This window comes from Pteropus medius, unplaced genomic scaffold (assembly GCF_902729225.1).
Source record: "Pteropus medius unplaced genomic scaffold, Ma_sr-lr_union100, whole genome shotgun sequence".
Taxonomy (NCBI): domain Eukaryota; kingdom Metazoa; phylum Chordata; class Mammalia; order Chiroptera; family Pteropodidae; genus Pteropus; species Pteropus medius.
Genome location: NW_024340701.1, coordinates 18,517,553 through 18,541,326, shown reverse-complemented (window position 1 = coordinate 18,541,326; position 23,774 = coordinate 18,517,553). Strand labels below are relative to the sequence as shown.

At 34.2% G+C, this 23,774-nt stretch overlaps 1 protein-coding gene across 6 annotated transcripts in view; it reads right to left on the bottom strand.

Annotated features, from left to right (window-relative positions):
• Positions 1 to 23,774, bottom strand: part of USP9X (ubiquitin specific peptidase 9 X-linked) — a 117,902-nt gene that overhangs the window by 26,436 nt on the left and 67,692 nt on the right. For all 6 annotated transcript variants that reach the window (XM_039888607.1, XM_039888615.1, XM_039888596.1 and 3 more), the window contains 13 exons: positions 22,332 to 22,427; positions 21,615 to 21,826; positions 20,295 to 20,535; positions 19,803 to 19,952; positions 18,896 to 19,016; positions 12,375 to 12,505; positions 11,913 to 12,191; positions 9,470 to 9,595; positions 8,391 to 8,516; positions 7,220 to 7,386; positions 1,696 to 1,804; positions 1,305 to 1,451; positions 558 to 704 (listed from right to left, as the gene is read on the bottom strand). In XM_039888607.1, the coding sequence (XP_039744541.1) occupies positions 558 to 704; positions 1,305 to 1,451; positions 1,696 to 1,804; positions 7,220 to 7,386; positions 8,391 to 8,516; positions 9,470 to 9,595; positions 11,913 to 12,191; positions 12,375 to 12,505; positions 18,896 to 19,016; positions 19,803 to 19,952; positions 20,295 to 20,535; positions 21,615 to 21,826; positions 22,332 to 22,427 (2,052 nt within the window). The remainder of the gene's footprint in view (positions 1 to 557; positions 705 to 1,304; positions 1,452 to 1,695; positions 1,805 to 7,219; positions 7,387 to 8,390; positions 8,517 to 9,469; positions 9,596 to 11,912; positions 12,192 to 12,374; positions 12,506 to 18,895; positions 19,017 to 19,802; positions 19,953 to 20,294; positions 20,536 to 21,614; positions 21,827 to 22,331; positions 22,428 to 23,774) is intronic.

Sequence of the window (23,774 nt, the reverse complement as noted above, 5' to 3'; positions counted from 1 at the left end):
TTACTTGTCAGAATTCATGATCTCATTACATTTCAGAAAACTCACTTGGATTTTCTAATCAAAACAAAACAAAACACACCCCAAAACCCCTTTAAAACTATTTACAATTAAAAAACACCCAATATCTCAGGTTAAAATTTTATTTAAGTATCAAGAGTGAGCTGACTGTAGCACTTCATAAAATCTACATTTTAACTAAGTTAACTCTTTTAATCACACGTATACCACCATTTTGAATGAAAAATGTACTAAAATGATTATTTTTGTTTCCCTGAACTGCCACACGAGAAGGTTCATTAAAGAAATGATTAAAAATGCAGTTTTATAAAATAGAAAAAATTAAATAGTACTTTAAAACAGTAGTACTGAATTTTGTTTATATACAAAACTTAGAAATTGTATTTAAAAAATTATTGTAACCTCTATAAAGATTCTTACAACGTAGGAAAAAGTCAGGATAATATACCGAAGATATGATACCGTAAATTAATCAAGACAGATTTGCTAACACTTAGAAGGCTAGAATGTCTACTTTAAGACCAAGACAATGAACTTACTTTGATGAGATTAGCGCCTCCCTTTTCACAACCAATATGATACTTTTTCTCAGGGGTTTGAAAGGCCAGTAACTCTTTTGTTACCCCAAGATGGCCTTCCAAGATTGTCTCTTCCACACCTGTTTCACCAGTTCTTTTAACGTCATCCTGCCAAAGAAAAAATATCAAATACCTAATTTAGGAAAGGGAGGCAGAGAGGAAGGAAGGAGCCAGAATGAGAGGGCTGGATAAGCATGAGGAAATCCTCCAAACCTTTCCATTCTAAGCAATTTCTCTTCAGAACTTTCTAGAAGTAGGCTTTATAAAGTACTAGAGAAATGCTAATAATCTGAAGGCTGAAAGCTACAAATTTCTTCAGAAATAAATTCTCATACAATCCTAAGAAAAAAGTATTAGGTGTTAAGATCAGGAGTTAAATTAAGTGTTGGTCTACCAGACTCATTTTTTTTATGAAAATAATTCAAGAATGCTTTTTAAAAGATGAAAATTTGCCAAAAGGCCTGATATTCTATAATGAAAGCTGAAAATCAGTATTCCAAATCTCAAGTAATAAAGCGTTTTATAAAACTAGTTAGCATTCATTCTGTGATTCGGGAGTTACTAATATCCAGCAATGCAGAGCATATTCTTTGGTCCTTTTTATTATTCTTTGATGTTTTCCATTTAACCAAAATGCTCAAAACTGTAAACTATTAATAAACCACTCTATTTATCAATATGGTAAATACTGTATTAAATGCAACTTACCCTAATTCTTTTAAGCCAATCAATTTCGTTATTGAGAAGAACTTCAGCATTGGGTATATTAATATTACTATTGTAAGCGTAATTAAGAAGGTGCCTTAAAAGAGTGAAATAGTCGCCTGAGTGTTTAGCTCTCTCTCTGGCTGTGCTCTGAAACAATAAAGTAGAATAATATGAATTTACATGTCCATGCTCAGAATCCACTTTTTAAAAAGTCAGTTAACTAGGGCAGATGACTAGAGTAGATGACTAAAATAGTATAGAAAATTACTAATATTTTATTAAATAAATATAGACTGCTCTAACTTTAAAAGAAGATAAAACCATAAATTCTGGAATGTCCTTTGTTTAAAGAACAAATCACATTGATAAACATATTTAAAAAATGTCTCACCCCCAAAACGGTAAAGAGCAGAGTAATGAAGAAAAGTAGAGGCCTGTGTCCCATGCAACATCTGGTGCACATTAAAAAGAACTGCTCCTGTGCCACCTGGCGAACAGTTCTGAAATAAAAATGTTTCACATTTAATATATTATTTTCATGGAAAAAAAATGAAGATTACAACACTGGTCTCTCCTGGAAGGTGGGGAATAAGAAATAAGTAAATTAAAAATAAAATTACAAGGATACAAGGTAATACCCTCTTAAGCCAGCAACATATTATAGGTTAATTTAGGCCATGTGTCAAGAACTATAACCTCAAATTGTCACTGAAGAGTTTGAGGGATATGTTTTATAATACTCCTTTCTTGGAAAAGACTAGAAATGCTCCTCTAAATATAAGATGCTCTACAGTGAGCCTTACACATCTTTTTGGCCTCCTACAGAACTCTGTAATTCAACTGTGCTTTGGAGAAGAACAACTCTACAGGAAATCTGTTGTAACTACAACAGAATCTTATCAGTTCCCAAAGCATGGTCCCCAAATCAGCAAGAACATCATTAGGGAACTGTTAGAAATGCAAATTCTCAGGCCCTATCCCAGAAATACTGGAGGTGGGGCCCAGCAATTTGTGTTTTCACAAATCCTTCATGTGATTCTAATGTGCACTAAATATTGACAACCACTGTATTATGTAATATTCTCTCCTTGATGACCTATGGAAAAAACCTGTCTCTGGTTCTACTACTTATTGTTTTATCTAACCATTATGGATCTTTTTGTTTGTTTGTTTGTTTGTTTTAAACATATACTATATAAGATCTCACTAGAATAAATGTTCTAAGAGAGTAGAGACATCATCTATTTAGTCTCCTGTGCCTCCAGAACCTAGAAGAGTACCTGGCATATAGTCGGTGCTAAGAACCAGTTATCAAATGTATAAATACTGTTTGTATACAAGATGGTGGTATGTCTCCATTAGAAAGTAAGCTCTTTCAAGTCAGGGCTTTGTTTTGATGATGCCAGAATTTCTGACACCTAGAACAAATCTGACATACAGAAGATAATAAGCATTTGTGTATCTTACATTTTGTGGATAACTATATTAGTCTTTGAGCTAGCTGAGAGAGGGCTTAGAACCAAATTTATAATTCAATGTAAAGAACTTGAGAGCAGATAGTCTATGTATTAACCTCACTCCTCCTGGAAGACTTTAGGTTTAGGGTGATGAAACTCATATATGATCCAATAAATCAGAGTAATTTTAGAAACTCCATGGGTTGAATTTGGTGGTGGAACCCAAGTTAAATGAAGTCAGGAGTACCCGTTTTTTTTTGTTTTTGTTTTTTGGAGGAGAAGGTCCATAATTTCCACCAGGTTTTCAAAGATATGTTATTCATGCTGCCCTAGTTTATTTATTAAGTTAGGTATGTAACCCAATTAGAGTAGGGGTCTATAAAGTTGGTGCCTGTCAGTTCCTGATGAAACCTTCTGTAATGCTTTAAAAGAAACCTGTGTCTATCAACAAAATCTGTTGTCCTTATTTTCACAACATATTTAAAATCTGACCACTTAACACTTCTACTGTCATACTCCAGCCACTATCTTCTTTTATTTGGATTAATGAAAAAGTCTAACTCTTTTCCTGCCACTCTATACTTATTCTCAACAGAGCAATCAGAATAAACTTAAAAATGCTAACTTAGAGCATATCATTCCTCTGCTCAAAATCCTTCAATGGAGTCCCATCTCACTTAGGGTAAAAGTCAACGTCCTTCCAATGATCCATAAAATCCTTACAGGTTGCTTGTTGTTTCCTGTCTGACCTCACCCTTCTACAACTAGAGCCTCACCAAAGCTCCAACCACACTGGTCTCCTTGCTGTTCTTTAACATGTCAGGCATGTTCCTGCCTCAGGACATTTATATCTGTTGCTCCTATGCTTAAACATACTTCTCCCTACCTACATGGATTACTACCTTATTCTTTCAGAGTTTTATTTAATGGTCACCTTTTTAGGGAAGCCTTCTCTGATGTATAGTATCCTATACAGGTATACCTCAGAGATGCTGCAGGTTTGGTTCTAGACCACAATAAAGTGAGTCATGATCTTTTTACTGATGGACAGTCTTGCCTTAAATTTATAAAAAATCCAACATCTGTGGAGCTCAATAAAGCAAAGTGCCATCAATAAAGAGAGGCAAGCCTACATAAAATTGAACTCCACTGACTTCTCTTAAACTCCTTATCCCCTTTCCTGCTTTATTCCTCTTCATACAATTAATTACTATCTAACATACTATATATTTTCCCATGTCTCCCATTCCCATTCCCCATCCCCTTTAGTACACAGACTCCAAGAAGGCTGACATTTTGTCTTTTGTTTACTGCTATATTCCCAGTAGCTAGAATATTGAGTGCCTGGTACCAAATAGGTACCTGATAAATTATTTATCAATGAGACTGACTACCGTATTACATCAAACCAGACTACTCAGCTCTGCCCTGAAAGCACTATGCCAGAAGTGGCAAACTCAAATACCTCCATGGATCAGAGAGGTAACATAAAGGAGTTAAACAGGCAGGGTATATATAAAGCAACAGTTGCTAAAGAGAGCTGCAAAAAACACACCTACCTAAAAGGAATTCAAGTCCATCTGAGAGTGATTACAATAAAATAAGGTCAGTATTATGATGTGGAAGCAGACCTCATCTGATAGGAACAGAGGTAATAGGAACAGAGGTCTGGGAGACCTTCTGAGCCTAGGGATAAGGAAAACTTACTAGAAAATGTGGTATTTAAGTTGAAACTTAAAAGTAGAAGCAAGAGCCAAATTGTGGAGTGCTTATAAACCAAATTTAAATGTTCAGACTAAAAAGGCAATGGAAAGACATGGAAAGATTATAAGCAGGAAAACATCACGATCATATTTTGCAAAGATCACTCTCTGTGTGCAGTGTGGTCAATGGATTAGAGTAACACCCCAGTGGAGGAGCACTAGGTATGGGAAGATTAAGTATACTGCAATTGTGCAGGCAATGGGTGCTGGTTGCTTAAAGAGGGTAGAAGCAGCATGGAGAAAAGTATACAGAGTCCAAAAATACAGGAAATAAAAACAACACAATGTGGAGCAAGGGTGAGAGAAAGCAAGAGCAGTGCCAATGCCCATCTTCCAGTTTTATGCACATATCTTACTCAAACATCAACCACATGCTATGTTCTGTACAGAACCTTTACTTCTGCTCCTTCCAGGTAAAAGTAAATTCCTCTTCCAATTCCTAAAGTTATTTCCCTTTTATGACACTAATTAATGTCTGTCTCAAGGTACCTCGAGTACAACTATTACTTTATTTGACTTTAGACTCTCAATGCTGAGCACATAGTAGGGACTCTCATAATTTGCTAGTAGATTAGAATTACACAGAGACAAACTATGTGGCAGAAATAAGTTGGAACGCAAGAGAACCTCGTCATTTTAGTTCAGTCTTAGGCCCTCGTCAGCAAAGTCTACCTCTGAATTGCTATAGAATTACATGGGAAAATTATGTTGGAAAAGCTTTGTAATTAGCTATACTGGTTAGTAATATGATTATTCAAATATAAACTCTACCTGCAGGCCCACAATCCTTTATTCTGAAGCTTTTGAGGCCAAATGTGTTTGGGAATTCAGATTTTAGAAAAGTAACGCCAACGAATAATGTTCAGGCCAGGCTTGCTGTCAAATTATTACAAACCGAAAAACTTTTGAACCTGTAATAGGTACTCAAAGACATTTATAAAATAAAAACTTCAGGGCAGGGTGAGAGTCAGTACTAGAGAAGAAAATCAGATATCTAAAGCTCAAAAAGATCTTCACTTTAGAAGACGCTTATTTTTGTTGAAGACAAGGTAACAGAGGCATAATGAGATGAAGTACTGTCAACAGTACTTTACTTCTTTGTATGTAAGCTTCAGGAAGGAGGAGAGTAAAATAGTTCTAACTTCCTAGAAGGGGTAATTTTCATATAGGGTAGAAGGCAGAAAACCAGTTTAATTTCCTTAGTACTTAGTTAAGCCAAGAAGTAAAATAAGTTCTTAATTCAGTTTTTTTTTTAATTTTAGAATTTCTTTAACTAGTAAGTTTTTTTAATGCTTAAAATTTTTTTCCAATTACAGTTGACATTCAATATTATATTAGTTTCAGGTGTACAGCATAGTAGCTTTTGAGATGACCCCCCCCATTAAGTCTAATATCCACCTGGCATCATAGTTATTACAGTATTACTGACTATATTCCCTGTGCTGTACTTTACATTCCTGAGACTATTTTCTAACTGCCAATTTTCCTAATTTAGTCTAAAATATAATCAACATAAGAGTTAAGATATTTGCTACCTCTAGATTTGACTTCATTCAAACTGTTGGCTAATCATCTTCTCTCTCCTCCTCCCTCTGCCCAATGCATTATTACATGGAATTAGACTAATCAGCCAGTTTATCTTTCTTAACATAGAGTTGTCTAACAATGATAAAGTCTCCTCAAGGACATAGCAAGTTCAACCTTATTTGGGAGGATCCTGTCAAAGGACTTTCTGAAGAGGCTTGACTAGATGTCTTAAAGGAAATTACCAAGGGCTTCTAGAATAGCACACCTTCCCACTTGAGACCCATTAAATCACTTTGTATCATCCTCTGGAGGGAGCAAATTGAACATACTCCATTACGTCATGTACACATTTAAAAAAAAAAAGCTTTATCACTAGTCTTCATTTTATCAAATTGCTTATTCTGACTTTATATTAACTTTTTCATCAGTAATTTGTCATTGTTGAATAGCACGTGACAGAACAAAGCGAACATTTTTTGTCATTTCACAAAATATATGTAAGACAGATTAATTATATATAACAGTGAAATAATCAGAGCTTGAGTTTAACAAGTTACTTCATGAAGGTCAGGATTAAATTGACATAAGAGGATGGAAACCAACAATTTCTACATATCTGACCAACACACAAAAAGAAGCCCCAAACAAATTAATATCATTGATTAAAACCTCTTAAATGAAAATGAGGGCTTTATAGTTGGTCATTATTTCTCAGTGTAAAATACAAAAGTTCTTACCATACCAATACCTTGTGAATTTCATAGTGACTTAACAACCTCACTAAAAAACCAAACACCAAAACCAAAAACACAAAAAACAAAACCCTGACAGTGAAGTAACCAAGACAGAAGACAAATGTCCGATTTAATTTAAATCTTGTAAACTAGATTTTTAAAATGAGCTAAAATACATATCTCTTAGGTAAAACTGAATTCTGAAATTGGAGGAAAATTAATTTTACTTTGAGAATTAATGCTGGCATTTTGCACAGACTAAAAACAAACAAATTTAGATTTAGGCAAAACACATGGTTAAAGTTTTCCTAACTAATGTGCTATAGAGACAATAAATATTTTGTTTCTGGGATAAATTCTGCCAGCATAAATAATTCATTTTTGCTTATAAAAAGAAAATCGAGTTTCTTATAATGATTAAAATAGATACTTACTTGCTGTGACAGTGCAATAATAAGTCAATAATGAATGTCTGCCAAGCCTTTTCTTTACTAAGAGCATCTAAGGCTGTTGGAATCAAGGCAAAACATAAAGTCATCACTTCCAACGCTTCACAGCAAACCTGTTCGTCTTCCAAGTCCAGCTCACTGCCTGCATTGGTCTGTAAAATGATAGGGGCAAATTACTTAAAAATGCATTTAAGAAAAAGCTCATACAACTTCAAGTTAGTGCTGAAAACTTACCTACTCAGTTAAATCATTTGGCCTCAGCCTCTTTACTTGCAATTCTTGAGGCCTCTTTGGAATAGTTATGGAAATGACTATAATAGACAATGAAGTCCAGTTCCATATTTTGCTACTTGCCAAAGAGAGATGAAGGAACACACTGAGCTTATCACCTGTTCCTTTGTCCTCCAGGCTTCTAGAGAACTTCTAAGTTGCATACTTTTGTATCAACAACCATTCCTTTCTCAAGAACTATTATGGCCTACTAATGTTAGGTACTTCTGACTAGTCCCATTATGTAGCTTATAGTGCCATTCTATTCAAAAGCAATTGTCAGACAATGGTTAAGGAAGGTTTTACAATCTAAAAGATGCTTGGGTAGGTAGCTAATTAAATTCTAATCTGACTTTATCAAAATTAATAATGACAGTACATGCCTAAAAACAAACAAAACAAAAAACAAAAACAAACAAACAAAAAAAAAACAAGCATTGAAGTATTAGCTGAATGAATACCCAGCACTGTATCAGGCAGATACTACAGGACACCAACACACATACCAAGCAAATCAGGGTTATGTTGGCCATAAAAGGGAAGATCTACTGAGCCAGACAAGTTCCTATAACTTAATTTTCCGTTCTAAATATGCAGAAGTGGCTATCAGGGGCAGGTACATTATGTCAGACAATCAGATTATATCTAACGCAGGTGAAGTAGAAAAGATAGTTTCTGAAGCGAAAAAAAAAAAAAAAAGGCAGTCTCATGGCAGGATTCTGAAGTACTTTATTTTCAGAGTACAATTTTACTGTATTCTCACCATTACTAGTTAATTTTCATCCTATTAAGATGCAAATGATTAGAATTTTAAGGCTAGCTTCAGCTTCATGCACAATTAAACATCATTTATTTCAAAGGAATATATTTCTGTGATAATTCTTACCTTCTCATAAATTTTAGTGATTTCTTCATTTGAGCTAAATACTAGCTGTAATGCTCCACATCCTGATGCCCAGATAATTTTTTGTATAGCTCTAATTACGCAAATATCAGGCATATATCTTGAAGCCTGCAAGATGAGTAATTACAACTGTTGAAAGAGTATCTATCAGAGAGGAATAACCACTAGATAAGCAAAAATGTTTCTCCTTGTAAGAGAATTGGAATGGCCGTGAAGCAGCACCATTGTCTTTAGGTTCCCAAGTTGCCTTTGTCCCATTTTTTTTGTTTAACAGCAATACCACAAAGTATGTATTCCAAGTTATTAGCTGGCCCTTTCAAAAGAATCTTAAAAAGACTGCAAAGGAGATCTAAACATTCTACTCCTAGTATTTTTACCCAAGATAAATAAAAACCTATGTCACACAAACACTGTACAGAATGTTCACAACAGCTTTACTCACAATCAAAAAGTAAAACAATCCAAATGTCCTTCGCCAAGTATATGGATAAATGCAATGTGAAATATTCATCATAGGATACTACTCAGAAATAAAAAAGAACCGACTAAAGGTTTGCAAAGCACTAATAATTCTCAGTCATTATTCAGAGCCAAAGAAGCGAGACATAAAAGAACACACACTGTAGGATTCCACTTCTATAAAATCCTAGAAAATGAAAACTAGTATATAGTCTCAGAAGATCAGTGGTTATCTAGGGTGAGGGGTGGAGGGAAGAATAGACTGCAAAAGTGCACACAGAAAAAGTGGTAGAAATGTTCTGTGTCTTGAGGGTGATTTCACATATATATATATATGCATATCAAAATCCATTGAATGATATACTTTAAAAGGATGCTGTTTGTTGTGCAGAAAGAGGATTAAAACCAGAAAATACTAATAAATATTAGATAAAATTCATGTTAAAGGAACTTTATCTAGACCGAGACAGTGATTAAAGTGAGTGAGCCTAAGAAAATTAAGCCCTAAATTGAGATCAAATTTATTCCCTCAATTAAGAGGGTCAAAAATATAAAGAAATAAACCTTCCAGGATTTCAGAGCTTTGAAAGTTTAATACTAACCTCATCAGATATTTGCTGAGCAAGACGAATTGACACATTTCTAAGCATGCATTCAGATGATGGATTAGGAATGCTCTGAAGGGCACTTTGTAGCACCACTGCTTGATCATGAGTAACTTGGCTGACCTGAAAAAGGACAACCATTTTACTTGGAGTAAATAATTTGACACGACCAGACCAGACATCTGTTCCTCACCCATCACCACTCCCTCAGGATGACCTCCTTCTATATATGTATTGCAGCAGAACCTGTGGTGACTTACACAAAAAGTACTTCGCATTGCCAACAATGCAGGCTTCCTCTTTTTTCTGTGCATTAGAATGCTGCATATCCCTATGCAAACCCCCATTTTAGATCAATCCAACTTGTGTCTCTACATCTGGGTTCAGCAAAACTTTGTAGGAGTAAGTGAAAAGCTGAACCGGTAAGTTCCAACCCTAACTAGAGACTCAGTTAAGGTACACCACATCTTTTACATACACGCTCCTGGGAAGACCCTGCTCCCATTCCCACTGGTTATCAAATTGTTCTTTAAAAAGGAGAAAAATTAAGAAATATCAGTAAGAGAATAAAAGTACAAATGTACTAAAAGTATTAGTGTTTTACTTAATAGTATACTCAAGATTTTAAATCCATTAAAAAAAAAATTTATTTTTTAAGTAGTTATTAGCCAGGCCATTTTTACTGTCTTTCAGTTTAATTCCCCTTCTCTATATTGTAAGTACAGCTGACCCTTAAACAACTTATGTGCATCCACTTATATTCAGATTTTTTCCCCCTAATAAACAGTCGGCCCTCTGTAGTCCTGGACATCACATCCACAGATTCAACCAACCATGGATTGAAAATAGTATTTTATTTTCTGGGGAGTAGGGTGGGGTGCGGTGGTACGTAAACAGTAGAAATTTATTTCCTCTCAGATTTGAAGACTGAAAGTCTGAGGCTGGAGTGTCACCACAGTCAGGTTCTCATGAGGATATTCTTCATGGCTTGCAGATGATTATCTTCTCGCTGTGTGCTCACAATGGAGGGTGGATAGGGGGGCAAAAACAGTATTTTCAGTCTGTGGTTGGGAATCGGTAGGTGTGGAGGGCCGACTTAAGCTATACACAAATTTTCTACTGACCCTTGAACAACCCCCATGTTGTTCAATGGTCAACTATATTTTTATAATAGTATTTAAGACAGATCTGTTTTACTAATTTACCTTTAGCTCCCTGCTAATTGTGAGCTTCTTGAGGTTAGAGGCTAATTACATACCTTTATTTCCACAATAGCACATTTTCTGAATAAATATTGAAGAAAAGTTAAAGAGGGAAGCATCTAATTGTTTTCTGTGTACTTCATTAAGCACCTGTGCCAGGGATCATGATAAGAATCTGTTTTTATCTTAACAATAACGACTTTTTAAATTCTAACAAACATGGAACCCCAATTACAAAACAATATAGGGTTTAGATCATTTTGAAAATCCTTTTTAAAGGAATATTTCTAATATATATGCAAGTGAAGTGAATAGTATTACAAACTCCCATGTACTCACTGCCCAGCGTCAACAACCGTGAACAAAGGACCAAAATAGTGTATCTAACCAGCACCCTTACTTTCCACCCCCCCTCCCCACCCCAGGAGTATTTTCAAGCAAATTCTGGTTATCATATAATTTCATGTGTAACTATTTTAGCAACTACTTTTAAAAAAATGGGGGGTGGGGGATAGGGGAGGGTGCTATTTATTTTAAATACAATCACAGTATCTTTCACACTTAAAACAATTACAAGGGTTATCATCACAATTATGTGATATTGTATCACATAGCTAATCAACATTCCAGTCTCCCTGATTAAAACCTAAGCCATTTCTAAAAAAGAAATTCTATATTACTAAAGCTCTTAACTTCTATCTGTAACATAGTAAACCATTACTTATGATGCATATAAAAGAACTCAAACTTTAGTCATAATTAAATGTGTAGTTTGACCTCTCACAAATAGGCATTGAATTCTGACTTGTCTTGAGAACTTTTGTAGATCAAGGACACCGCCAAGGTAAAGATGGAGTCAGAGTAAGCTCAGAACTGGAGATTCAGCCTGTTAAAGTGGGAAGAGGCTGGCAACAGGCTAAATCAATTATATCTTTAAAAAAAATTACCACTTGTGTCTTTAATATCTGCCAAATATGAGTTAGTAAGCGATTCATATGGAAATTTTATTAGGTTTAAAATAACTGAAAGTCAACAGGATTTAAGGGGGCAGGGAGAACTATCCTCTCAAATAAGAGTATACAGTCAGTGAAAAGAAAAGATCTAAAATGTGGTATCACTGGAATGGAACTGGCAACATTTATAATTAACTTTGAATTTTACACTTAAGTTGCTGAGAAGTTCAGCCTTAAAAATTACCATCTATTATTGTAAAAAGATGTTTTAAAAGTTTACATTACCGATGTCATAGGATTCACGCCTTCTACACCTGGCTGAAAAGCTTCTGCCACAGCTCGAACGTGGCCATAGCCAATGGCAGTTAGCAACAGTTTGGCTATTTTAAGAGCATTGAGGTAGGCACCCCTTCGAGTTTCCATATCTGCATTTGGTAGGAAGTTATTTCTGGTTAGCATACTCAGAATAAGGGGTAGGCCACCGCTTTTCAAGAAGTGAAATTGAAAATCTGAGGAATCATCAGCCAGAGGTGCGCCGGCAGGCATTAACAAGGCATAGACTACCTGGGAAAAAAGGAGAAGGACGTATTAAAAGGTTTTTAAAGTATTTTTTTCCTATCATCACTGCTAAGAAATTCTTTTGACTATTTCGAAGATATTCCATTACAATGTTATCTATGTTCTTCACATTACCATAAAAGGTCAAATTTAAAGAACATGGAATAAATTCAAAAGAAAAAAACGAACCTCTGTTAGGTATAGCACTTGTGAGGCTGAAGGACCAAAGAAAAGCGAGTCAAGAGATGGACTAAGGCTGCTTTCTCCAAGTTTGGCATGGTCTAAACAAATAGCTCTTAATTTTTCTATTGTTGTGCTATCTGTAAGAAGAAAAAAGACACAGTCTAAGATAAGCACCATTCATGTGTTCATAACATTTTACTTTTGATATTTTGAAGACCATTTTAGTATAAAATAACAATTCAGTTGCATTATAGGCTCAAACTTCACGAGACATAACTGATCTGGACTGGTTAAAAAAAAATAATAATAAATCAAAATAAACCAGAACTCTTTAATCAGCCAACCCAAACACAAAGGAAGTAGTCTCCTCTTACTCAGAGACCTCAAATCAACATGCCTTCCCCTCAGCTACTGAAGAGGGAAAAAATACACTTCAAAAGGAAGCAGTTCTTATAAAAAATAACAAAAAGAAAAGATTGACAAGCTCTTCCTTCCAACTTCTCTACTGTTAGCTTCCCTGGCACTGTGCATTATCTAGTATGTTTTACTGAAAAAGGCTTAGTGGTACTCTAAAACTGAACATTCAAAAGCAAACGTTAAAAAAAAAAAAAAAGAATTGGACACGCTTTTTTTGATAATATTAAAAGATGAGTTTCTTTTAAATCACAGTGAAAAGATGCCAAAAAGAATAAAAAGAAAAGATAATCCCAGGATACAAGTAAGCATTAGCCACCACTCAAAGTGAATCAACTTTTAGAAAGTACTTTGACAAAAAAATTATTTCCAACATAAATGCCCTACGATTAAAATGTCACTTGCTAAAAAAAATCTTTTTTTAAAGTAAAAGCTTTTTTTTTTTTGAAGACTAACGATAACTGAAAGTTACTACAATTTCCTTAGGGTCAGCTAATTCTTACAGTCCTAGAAAGAATCTGGAAATACGTTATTATCAAAACAGTCTTCCATTTGTGTTAAAATTGTTAGTTTTCCCTATTCTGAAGAGATAGTGACATACAATGTAAACTAAATTAGACATTAAATTTTCATAAATTGGTGATTGTCTACACATCATCCCTCATATCTTTTTAAATTGATTAAAATGACATTATGTCATTTTACTGATTTACCAGTTTAATCTCTATTATTGGGCATTTAGGTTTGTTTTACCCAACTTTTTTTTTTTTTTACACTAAAGGTCCTAGGAGTCAAATATTCGCAATTATTTCATCAGGAAAAAATCCTACAAGCAGAAAGAACTGCAAGGTCCATGACTTCTGACAAAAATCAGAAAACAAAAAAGGTCAACACAGTGTTTACTTTAGAAAAAGGATATAATGAAAATACAAGACAGCTTTTATAATCATCTGAGCCAATTACTGAACTATATTTATCAGCAACATACTCATAAACTCCACTAACTTTAGATCAATAAGGCTGGAAAGCAATTTCTCACTAATGTAAAGATAGATAAAACATGGTATGGAGAAAGACAAAGTCAGATTAGTACGATATGAACCCATGGTTTTTTCTAACAGAGACAGATATAGAAATTGATATAGATTTTGGTTTCTAAATACCCTCTCACTAAAAGGGGAAACGGCTGATTCCAGGGCTGGAAAAGAGAAAGTACTAGATGAGCTTTAAATATATGCCAGAAAGTAATAAAGTACTCAAAAAAAAAAAAACCCCCAAAACAAACAAACAAACAAAAAACGATGAGGCTATATAAAAAAGGCACTGGATCCACATAAAAAACACAGTGGGTCCATCCACTGACAGAATCTGGGACAACTGAGCATCAAAATAAAGTTTATAACCCAACAGATAAACTAAGAATCCATGAGCAAATAGTGATTAACACCTAATAAATAGGAGAGAAGGCAAAGCTCTATGTTATAGTAGAATGCCAACTAATAAATGTAGAAAGTATGATCAAGATCATTTTGTAGCCATCATAGAAAAATCTGATTCAGGCAATAATTACAATGAATGATAAAACAAGTAAACATCTGATGAGGAAAAAAAAGAGTTACAGAATCCTAGAACAGAACAACTTTACAGAGGAGAAACCCGACAAACATCAGTTAGATGATGTGGGGTAATGTCACCAACAAAGGACTGACCATGTGCTTCCTGGTGATGCCGAGAAAGACAGAGGATGAGCAGTAATGTCGAAAAAAATATACAACTTATATATATATAACCATTAGGAAACAGATAAACACAAAGAGACACATTCGATACCACCATTATCTGTTTTCAAAACCATCAGGGTCATAAAAGAAAGACTGAGGAACTGTTCCAGATTAAAGAGACAGACCAACTAATCAAGCAACAATGAACCTGAGTTGGATCTTCTATCAGAAAACATTGTACGTTATTGGGAGAACTGGTAAAATATTAATAAGGCCTGTAAATTACAGTAATGTATCAATGCTAAATTTCCTGATTTTAATTAATACTGTGGCAATATTAAAAGAATGTCTTTGTTTTTAGAAAGCATTAAGGTATTATAAAAAGATATGGTATCTATAACTTGTTTCTCAAAGGTTAAAAAAAAAAATCCTTTCAGAGAGAACAACGTAACGACTATGGTAATATGCTAATTATTGAATCTGGGAAAGGGTAACCAAGATTGTTCTCTTAAGTTTGAACTTATGTCAATAAAAAAAGTTCAAATAGGAAAAAAGGAACTCTATGAATAAACAAGACATGTGCAGGAAAAGGAAGAAAATATACATCTCTTAGTAACATCTAGCAGAGAAATAAGTACAGTCACAACACGTTTTTATAACCTTAATTAGCTCATATTTAATTGGCAAATAGAATGATGTCAGTATAATGTAGAAGGTGAGTTTGTTTATATGTGATTTCTTCCATACAATAAGAACAATATAGCAGGAGAATAATTCTAATTTTCAACAACAAAAACCATAACCAATCAAAGAAAAACTTCTCATGAAGCTTGCCACACTAGGAAGAAGCCCTTTTAACTTTTAAGAATATTAAAAGTGACCACCTGCACCCAGGGCTCATCCTGGGAGGTACATATCCAGACTCCTATGACTCTTGGCAGATTTTACTTTGTCCTGTGCCCACCTTTATGGTAGTCTGTCTCAGAGATCCACTTCCATCTGTATTATCTCAGCATATTCAAACCAGCATTTTCTCTCTATTGGTTTCATGTCTTTTTATTATCTCCTTAGGCAGCTTTTGGCTACACTTAACTACCTGTGTGGGCTGTCCAAGTTATCCCTAAAGACACTTATTATGTCCATTAACACTGTGTTTAAACTCTATGTGAAAGGCTTGCCTAGTCTAGGGTGTTAGAGCCCAAGCAGGGTGAGGAAGATGTCTATGTGGGAGGAGGAGGAGGCAGTCCTATGTAGGGACTTAAGAGGCCAAGTAGGTGAAAGAAATCAAAACAATGGGGTAGAGCTCAGCGTGATGATTCAACTCAAACAGAATGAGGGTGTCCGTGGGGTGGAGCAAGGCCCAGCATAAATGAATATAAAATATATAGACCGAGAGCAAGAACCCTTCCACACAGAGAAAGGGGTGGTGGTATAGAGGTGATTGATTACGCAAGTATTAATTAAATAGGAAAACATATTAAAAGATAATGAGGGCCAGGTTTTTCATGATCAGAGAAGGAAGTTACAAATATGGAAAGGGAGAAACCTAGAATGAACCTTGTAATACTGGACTGGAGTTAGGACTACCATGATGTTTAAATCCATCCACCCATGTGTGTGTGTGTGTATCTATGGGTATATACATATATGTACGTATATATAAAATATAGATGTAAATGTAGATGTACACACATATATTCCTTCGTTCTATTCAGTGAGAGGCCAGTAGCAATGAGCACAGTTAGTGTCTAGATCTTCCCTTCTAAATACTATTCTCCAGTAAAAGGAACCAGGGCTCCCTCGAGAAATGACTGATTCCAGCACTGAGGTAGAGAGTGAATACATGATATTCACCTGAAACATCTTTAGCCAGAAAGCATGCAAGCACTCAAAGAATGATGGTAACATGTTAAAATGACACAGAAACTGGCTTAAAGAGGCTCCCACTGGCCAAATGAGATAACTGGAGCATCTAAATAAATCAGTTATGAATTATATAACCCCTTGAATAGGAAACCATGAGTTTATACAACTATACATGAATGAAAAAATTGAAAGCCTGGAGAGAAACAGCATACAGTTTCAAAGTACCACCCTCCTCACAAAATACTTAGGGAAAAAGTTAGTGGAGAAGCCTATGACACTTAAGTGCTCAACAGTGATTCAAAAACGGAAAAAAATGGCAACTAAACACAACATGAAGGAAGCATTGAGAAAAACGAAGCCTCACTTGTATGGTATTCCCTCCAGACACATAACCTGAATCTTACCATGCTGAAACAGATAAATATAAATTGAAATAAAAACAATTAGCCTGTAATCTTCAAAAATGTCTAGGTGATAAAAGTCATAGAATGAGAAACTATTCCAGAAGGAAACTAAAATCTATGTCAACTAAATGCAATGCATGATTCTGAGCTGGATCTTTTTGCTCTAAGGGACTGCTGATAGTAATGAATCAATGTTAATGTTCTGGTTTAGATGGGTATATTTTGGTTCTACGGACAAATATCCTTGTTTGTTGGGAATACACAGTAAAGTACTTAAGGGTGATGGGACATTAGCCCAGCAAATTACTCTCAAATGGTTCTCAAAGAAGTTCTTGAATTGTATTTCTACCTTTTCTGTAAAAGTTGTAAGTGTTTCCAAACAAATTAAAAAATTTTTTTCCATGTTTTCCCCACAATTATTTTTAGTGCATGATTTTGCAAAGCATTAGGTTTTAGAGGAAAACACATATATTAGAGCAGAAACACTGAAATATGTTCATGAAAAACAAAATCCAATGGAAAAGAATCACCCAGAGAAAGGTCTTGAACATTAAACACTAGAATATCTGGGGGCAAAAAGTAACGGAAGAGTTAGAAAAAGTTAAGGAAATGACTTGAGCTGGAATAAAACTAATGAAAGAAGAAAGAAAAGGTGAGAAAATGAGACTTAGTAGATTTAACACCACATTTCAAAGACACACAGAAAGCAAAACATGGAAAAGAAAATTAGCAAATACAAATACTTCACAAATTAGGTATCTTTAAGCCCACTGAGCACCTACCATAAAAAAACCTATTCAAAGGCATCTCATCACAAAATCTCAAAACTCAATGATAAAACCAAAACTTACAGAAACAAAGATCACATGCAAAGAAAGAGAACTCAAAGAGCTTTGTTCTTCACGTTAGCAGCATTACCAGCTAGACAGAGTAAATTTTCAACCTAGAATTCTATACCAAAACTACTAATTAATGTGACGGTTTGGCTGCATTAAGATAAGCAATGTTTCAAAAAACAAAAACAAAAAAACACCTCCCATGTACGCTTTCTGAGACAACTGCGGGAGGGTGTGCTTTTAGCATCTAAAGAAAGGCTGAAGACATAGAAGCCAGTGAATGGGAATCTGCCACAGGAAAGCTGAAGAAAGGAGTCTCCAAAGCATAGCTGCGTAGCAAACCACCAGATGAGAGGAAGAAAAGGTCCAGGACAACAGTGGAGCTGACAGATGAATAATGCACTTATTAATGGAAAGTTATTACATGCTGTGTGGGAAGACTTTGCTATAGGTATAGATAAATAAAGAAAAAAGGGAAAATTCATTGAATGCAGAAAAGAGAAGTTTTCAGTGATACAATAAATTACTTTTCACACTTCAAAATTTCATTTTCTTTTTTTTTTTTTATCCCACTCTTGAAAACATAAATGCTGAGCATGAAGCAAAAACTGAGAGAACGCGGGAGTAAGAGTTTTCATCTACGGAACAGAAAATCAGTAGACATCCAAAATCAGCAGAGTTGTACAAAAATGTTACTTACAGATATGAAGATATATATACACACACACAAAAATAAAAGCTACAAATTCAGAGTGGTTGTTTTTAAAGAATAAAAAGTGGTTGTTTTTAAGGAACAATGCTATAGATGACACGTGACCCAAAATACAGTCCAGGGGTCTGAAAATATTTTCTGTTAAGTGCCAGACAGCAAATATTTAAGGCTTTGTGGGTTATATGGTCTCTACTACAACAACTGAGCTCTGTTGTGTTAAGACGAAAGCAGCCATAGATAGTATGTAAATGACTGAACATGTATGCACACCAATAAATTCTGTTTATGGACACCAAAATTTACATTTCATATAATTTACATGAGTCACAAAAATATTGTTTTTTGATTTTTTTTCTTTAGCCAGTAAAAACGTAAAAACCATTCTTAGCTCTTGGGCTGTATATAAAATAGGCAGTAGGCTGTAGGTCTGCCAACTCCTACTCTAGTCTACACAAGGCATGTTCCATCTAGGAAAAGAATTTGTTATTATACCGTTATTATCTATCATGTACTTTATCAATATTATCATTAAAAAACAAAAAACAAAAAACAAAAAACAAAAAACACCTCTTACCTGGTGGCATAAGTTTCATAAGTACTCTTGCTCCATCTCTAAGAGGTGGCATATTTAGGCTGCTACCCAAGTCTGCAACTTGCCAAAGGAAAGAGATGTATCTGGGATGCAGTGACATTATCTAGAATACAAAATACACAAAATACTTACCTACCTGTGAATTATACCTTCCCAAAAGAAGAGGCCCAAATAAATTTGTTAATCTCCTCAATTTTGCTTGTCATTTCTATTCTCTAAAGTAGTCTGTCTTCTCCCCATCTTCTCAACTTTATAAATCCTTCATGATGCAGACTGAATACATTATCCAGGTGACCTCCAGTAATTTCTGTGTGACAGCTTTAACTATTTGGTTAAAGCATTTCTACCATACATGCAAGTACATACAAAAGGCTGCCATGTCCACTAAGTCAAGTGTTGTAGAGGAACCAATCCTTCTGATACTGGATTGGCTGTACTACTGTAGCCATTAAAATTCTTATGGGGAAGGGTGGATGAAGGTAAGGAAAGGAGTCACTGTTTCTTTAGATACATGTTACTGACAATTTGAGAAAGACTATTTTTCTACAGAAATAGTTCTGAAAGATTTATTTTTGTGATACAAATACAAAATACAGTGATATTTTTCTAAATTTATATATTCAATAATGATAATTAAGCTGTATAATAGGTTAACTTTACGGAAACAATACTGTAACTATAGGAAAATGTTTTAAATTTCAACCAGGTTACAATCACCTTTCAGAGGGATCCATTCTGAAGTTGATGGTTAATTGTATAGTTACTTATTTGATATTTTGCCACATTAACTGCAAGCTCCTCAAGAAAAAAGAACTATCCTATATACCTGTTTATTCTCAAGAACCTAGCATAATGCCTTGCATACAGTAGCTTAAAACTAACTACTTACCACCCCAGGCAAACAGCTTTCCACTTCTGGATTGGGACCATCACTATAATGATTACCATGGTTTCCAGGAGAGCCAGTTGAGGAATCAGAAGAGCTATCAGGGCTTGAAGGCATATTGGAACTTATTTGTGTAAGTTTGGCTGTAATTAGCTGAAAATGATATACTACGTTAATATCAAAGACAAGGAAAAATATACAAAACAGATGTTAGTGATACACCAACAAAAACAAAAACCTACATGCTATATATTTTTAAAATAAATTTTTTAAGTGTTGTTTAACATAACCACTTAGTTTTGTTTTTAGAAACCCTTTCTTCTACTATATTGTAGGTAACATGATGTTTGTCTTTAGCGTTATATCAAAACACTTAATACAGAGCCTCACACATACAGATGCTCCATTACCATTTTCATGAAATGTTGACTGTTGATATGAAAAACATCATCAGGTTTGATTTTCTTGAGAAGTTTGGCAATTATAGATACTTACCGATTTATCTTTTAAGTTTAATTGACCGATCAACTTTCTATCATCTGCAGGATCTATCAGTTCACCACCCACAAAGAGCTCAATTTTTGTATGGGCTACATTGGCTTTAATACGATTCAGAATACATCGTCGTACTGAACCGATTGTATCATTTGTATGAGACCATACGTCCAAGTCATCAACCTGTCTGCCCTGGTTTGGAAACCGAACTATAAAAGAGAGATGTTTCCCACGAAAAGCTCTGGGAGGAACAAAAGAGAAAACATCATCACATTCAGCAGACTTTTCAATCTTCTTGTAAAGAAAATAAAGCTAAAACTAATACTGAACATTTTCTTATTAAACGAGAGAAAGTTAAGGATACTTATTTTTAGGATCTTGAAAATAAAAACTTATTGCTCCTTTAACTATAAATATTATAAACAATCTTCAAAACACAACAATCATACTCCATTATTGTTACTCTTGTACCTATGGTTGTAGAAAATAAGATGTCTAGTTATAAGAAATTACCATAGGAAAAATCAGTCACACACTTCACTTATTTTTATGCTATAAAAGCCCAACTCATTAACACTAAATTTGGAAGATAACTATCTTGAGAGTATCAACAAAAAAAGCTAAGTAAGATGTACACTTTTTCCTGAAAAATTCCTAATCAAAACCCCCCTCCAATGATATTTATGTTGGTATATTATCTTCTTGTAGGTAAGATACAAAAAATAAAAATCATGCTTAAGGAGCAATTTTAAATAATTCCATGGTTAACAAAGAACTCTTTTACGAAGAATATCTTTTAAAATAAATATTGCAGCACTTGTTCTATAAACATCTCTATAAATACTATTTGAATTACTAAACGGTAAGACCTTAAGAGAACTGTTAGCAGACCACTTGAAAATATTTCTTGCTATATCGGCTATCTGTCAAAGCAGCTATTAAGAGCTTTTTCTAATTACTCTTCAATTTGACTATGCTATTATTTTTAACAGTGTAAACGAATGGCATCGAAACACTGTAACTCTTACTGAGTAATAAAGTCAATGGGAAAAAAAGAGGAAACCTGGTTTAACGAGTGAGAAAGCCCTACCAACCAAAAACACAACAACAACAAAAAAAACAGATCCTAGAAAACAACAGGTGTATCACTAAAAAGATTCTATAACATGCAAATAACGTTTTTAATGGGCAAGACACCAACATTTTCAAAAACAAAAATTTCCTCTCTAATTTTCTGTACATCAGTTTTTAAAAAATCAAACGGCTAGGAAAAAACAAAATAATTATGTAGTAGCACTAACAGATCAGTTATTCACAAACCTTGACATAGGTAGAATTGTTCTTTCCTCATGATAATCACTGTCACATTCATTTATATACTCCCTTAACACAGTTAATACTCGAACCATTCGAACAGCTTCCTGTCTTGCACAATTAATACTGTCTTTGTCACCATCCAAAACACACAATGTGTCATAGGAGGCTTTCAAACGGTCAAAGCAAGACTGAATGAAGTCTTCATGGATTACCACCTACAAATAATGGGCCAAATAAGACAGTTCAAGTTGCTTTAAAATGTGAAAATTAAATGTATATATAAAACAATGCAATTAATGATGACAAGAATTAGTTTAAAGGCAGCTTTAACCATGATCTTAGTTAACCAGAGTATATACTGATAATAAACATACTACATTCTGTCAAAAGAAACTAGAATTATCTAAGTTAAGTATAAACTAGATACTCAAAAAACAGACTTCAGGATTTGGCATTAGAATCAAAAGATATTCAGTCAAAATCTCTGCCCATAATTATATATAAGATCATCACATCAAGATATTTATCAAGACAAGAGTGATTTAGACAGCATTTTGTATGAGAGAAATATGGACTAAATATTTTAGGTATATTTTTAGTAAGAGTTGAAACAAAAGCATTTCCAGTTAATTATGAATTAAAGAATAAATTCTTATAAGCCAAAGAGTTCTTCAATCAGAATTAGAATTTGTGGAAGTTTTAGTGTACATCAATCCTCACCTGATTGACCTGTAGTCTTGGACCAAGGTTTGTGTATATTTCTTTAAGGAGATCTATAGCTCTGCTGGCAATATCATCATTACTCTGAATTACGACCTAGGTTCAAAAAGATTCAAGCATAAATATCTTTCAAGAAAAATTTCTTAGTTGAGCATTTAAATTCAAACCATACCTTCAGTTATTTTTAATACAGTATTCGATAATTTAAGGGTACATCAACTTTGATAATTAAGTAAACTAAGTAAAATTAAGTGAGAAAACAGACCAAGAGAAAAAATAAATGCAAAACTCAAGTCCTTGGAAAAAGAAATTTGTTTAAGAATGAAAGACACATTATACTAAGGATATAATATGCTTTGGCCAGTATTATCATTATTTTTGATTGACGTATTATTGACTTACAATATCCTATAACTTTCAGGTATACACCAGTGATTCGACATTTATATACATTACGAAATGACCCTCACAATGAGTCTAGTGATTATCTGTCATCAAAATTATTATTGACTATATTCCCTATACAGTACATCACATCCTCATTAACTTATTTATTTTATAACATGTAATAGAGTTTAGCATAGAGGGTTACTCACCCCATTTCTACAGATCTTTTATCACCCATCTAATTATGTCAGTGGTATTCACACTATGTGCAGAACTCTAGGGCTCTGAGGAAGTTTTAGGTCTGACCCAATAATAGACTTAAGGAAATGAAAGGGGGTGATGCGCAAGGAGACTAAGCAGAGAAAAAAAACAGGCTTTCCTTTCTCACACTTCAACTGGTTTTACATTTTACAGAATTGTGTAAATTTAGGTTTTTAAAAAGGGTTTCTGCTGCTTTAAAATGTTGAAAACTTATTGTCAACTGTAATTGAAAAATAAAAAAATTATTAAAAAATGCTGAAAACCCCTCGCTTAGTTAAAAGTCTGATCAAATAATCTTAGTCTATGGTTCTCAGAAAAATATTTCATATCCGGAAAAACAATATAAACTGCTGTGAACAGGTCAGATTCTTAAAGACAGGAATAATGTATTAACACTACATTGTGACAACATGGATGAACCTTGAGGGCATTATGCTAAGTGAAATAAGCCAAACAAAGAAATACAAATATCACGTGATCTCACTTGTAAATGGAATCTAAAAAAGACAAAAAACTAAAAGGGGTCAAATATATGGTAACAGAAAGAAATTTAGCTTTGGGCAGTGAACAAATGCAATATACATGTGACGTATTATTCAACTATACCCATATTTAAAAACAACAACAACAAATTAAAAACCAAACTCATAGATACAGAGAACAGACTGGTGGCTGCCAGAGGCAGAAGGTGGGCAAAATGGGTCAAAGTGGTCAAAAGGCACAAACTTCAGTTATAAAATGAGTCCTGTACATTATATGTGTAACACAGTGACTATAGTTAATAATACTGTATGA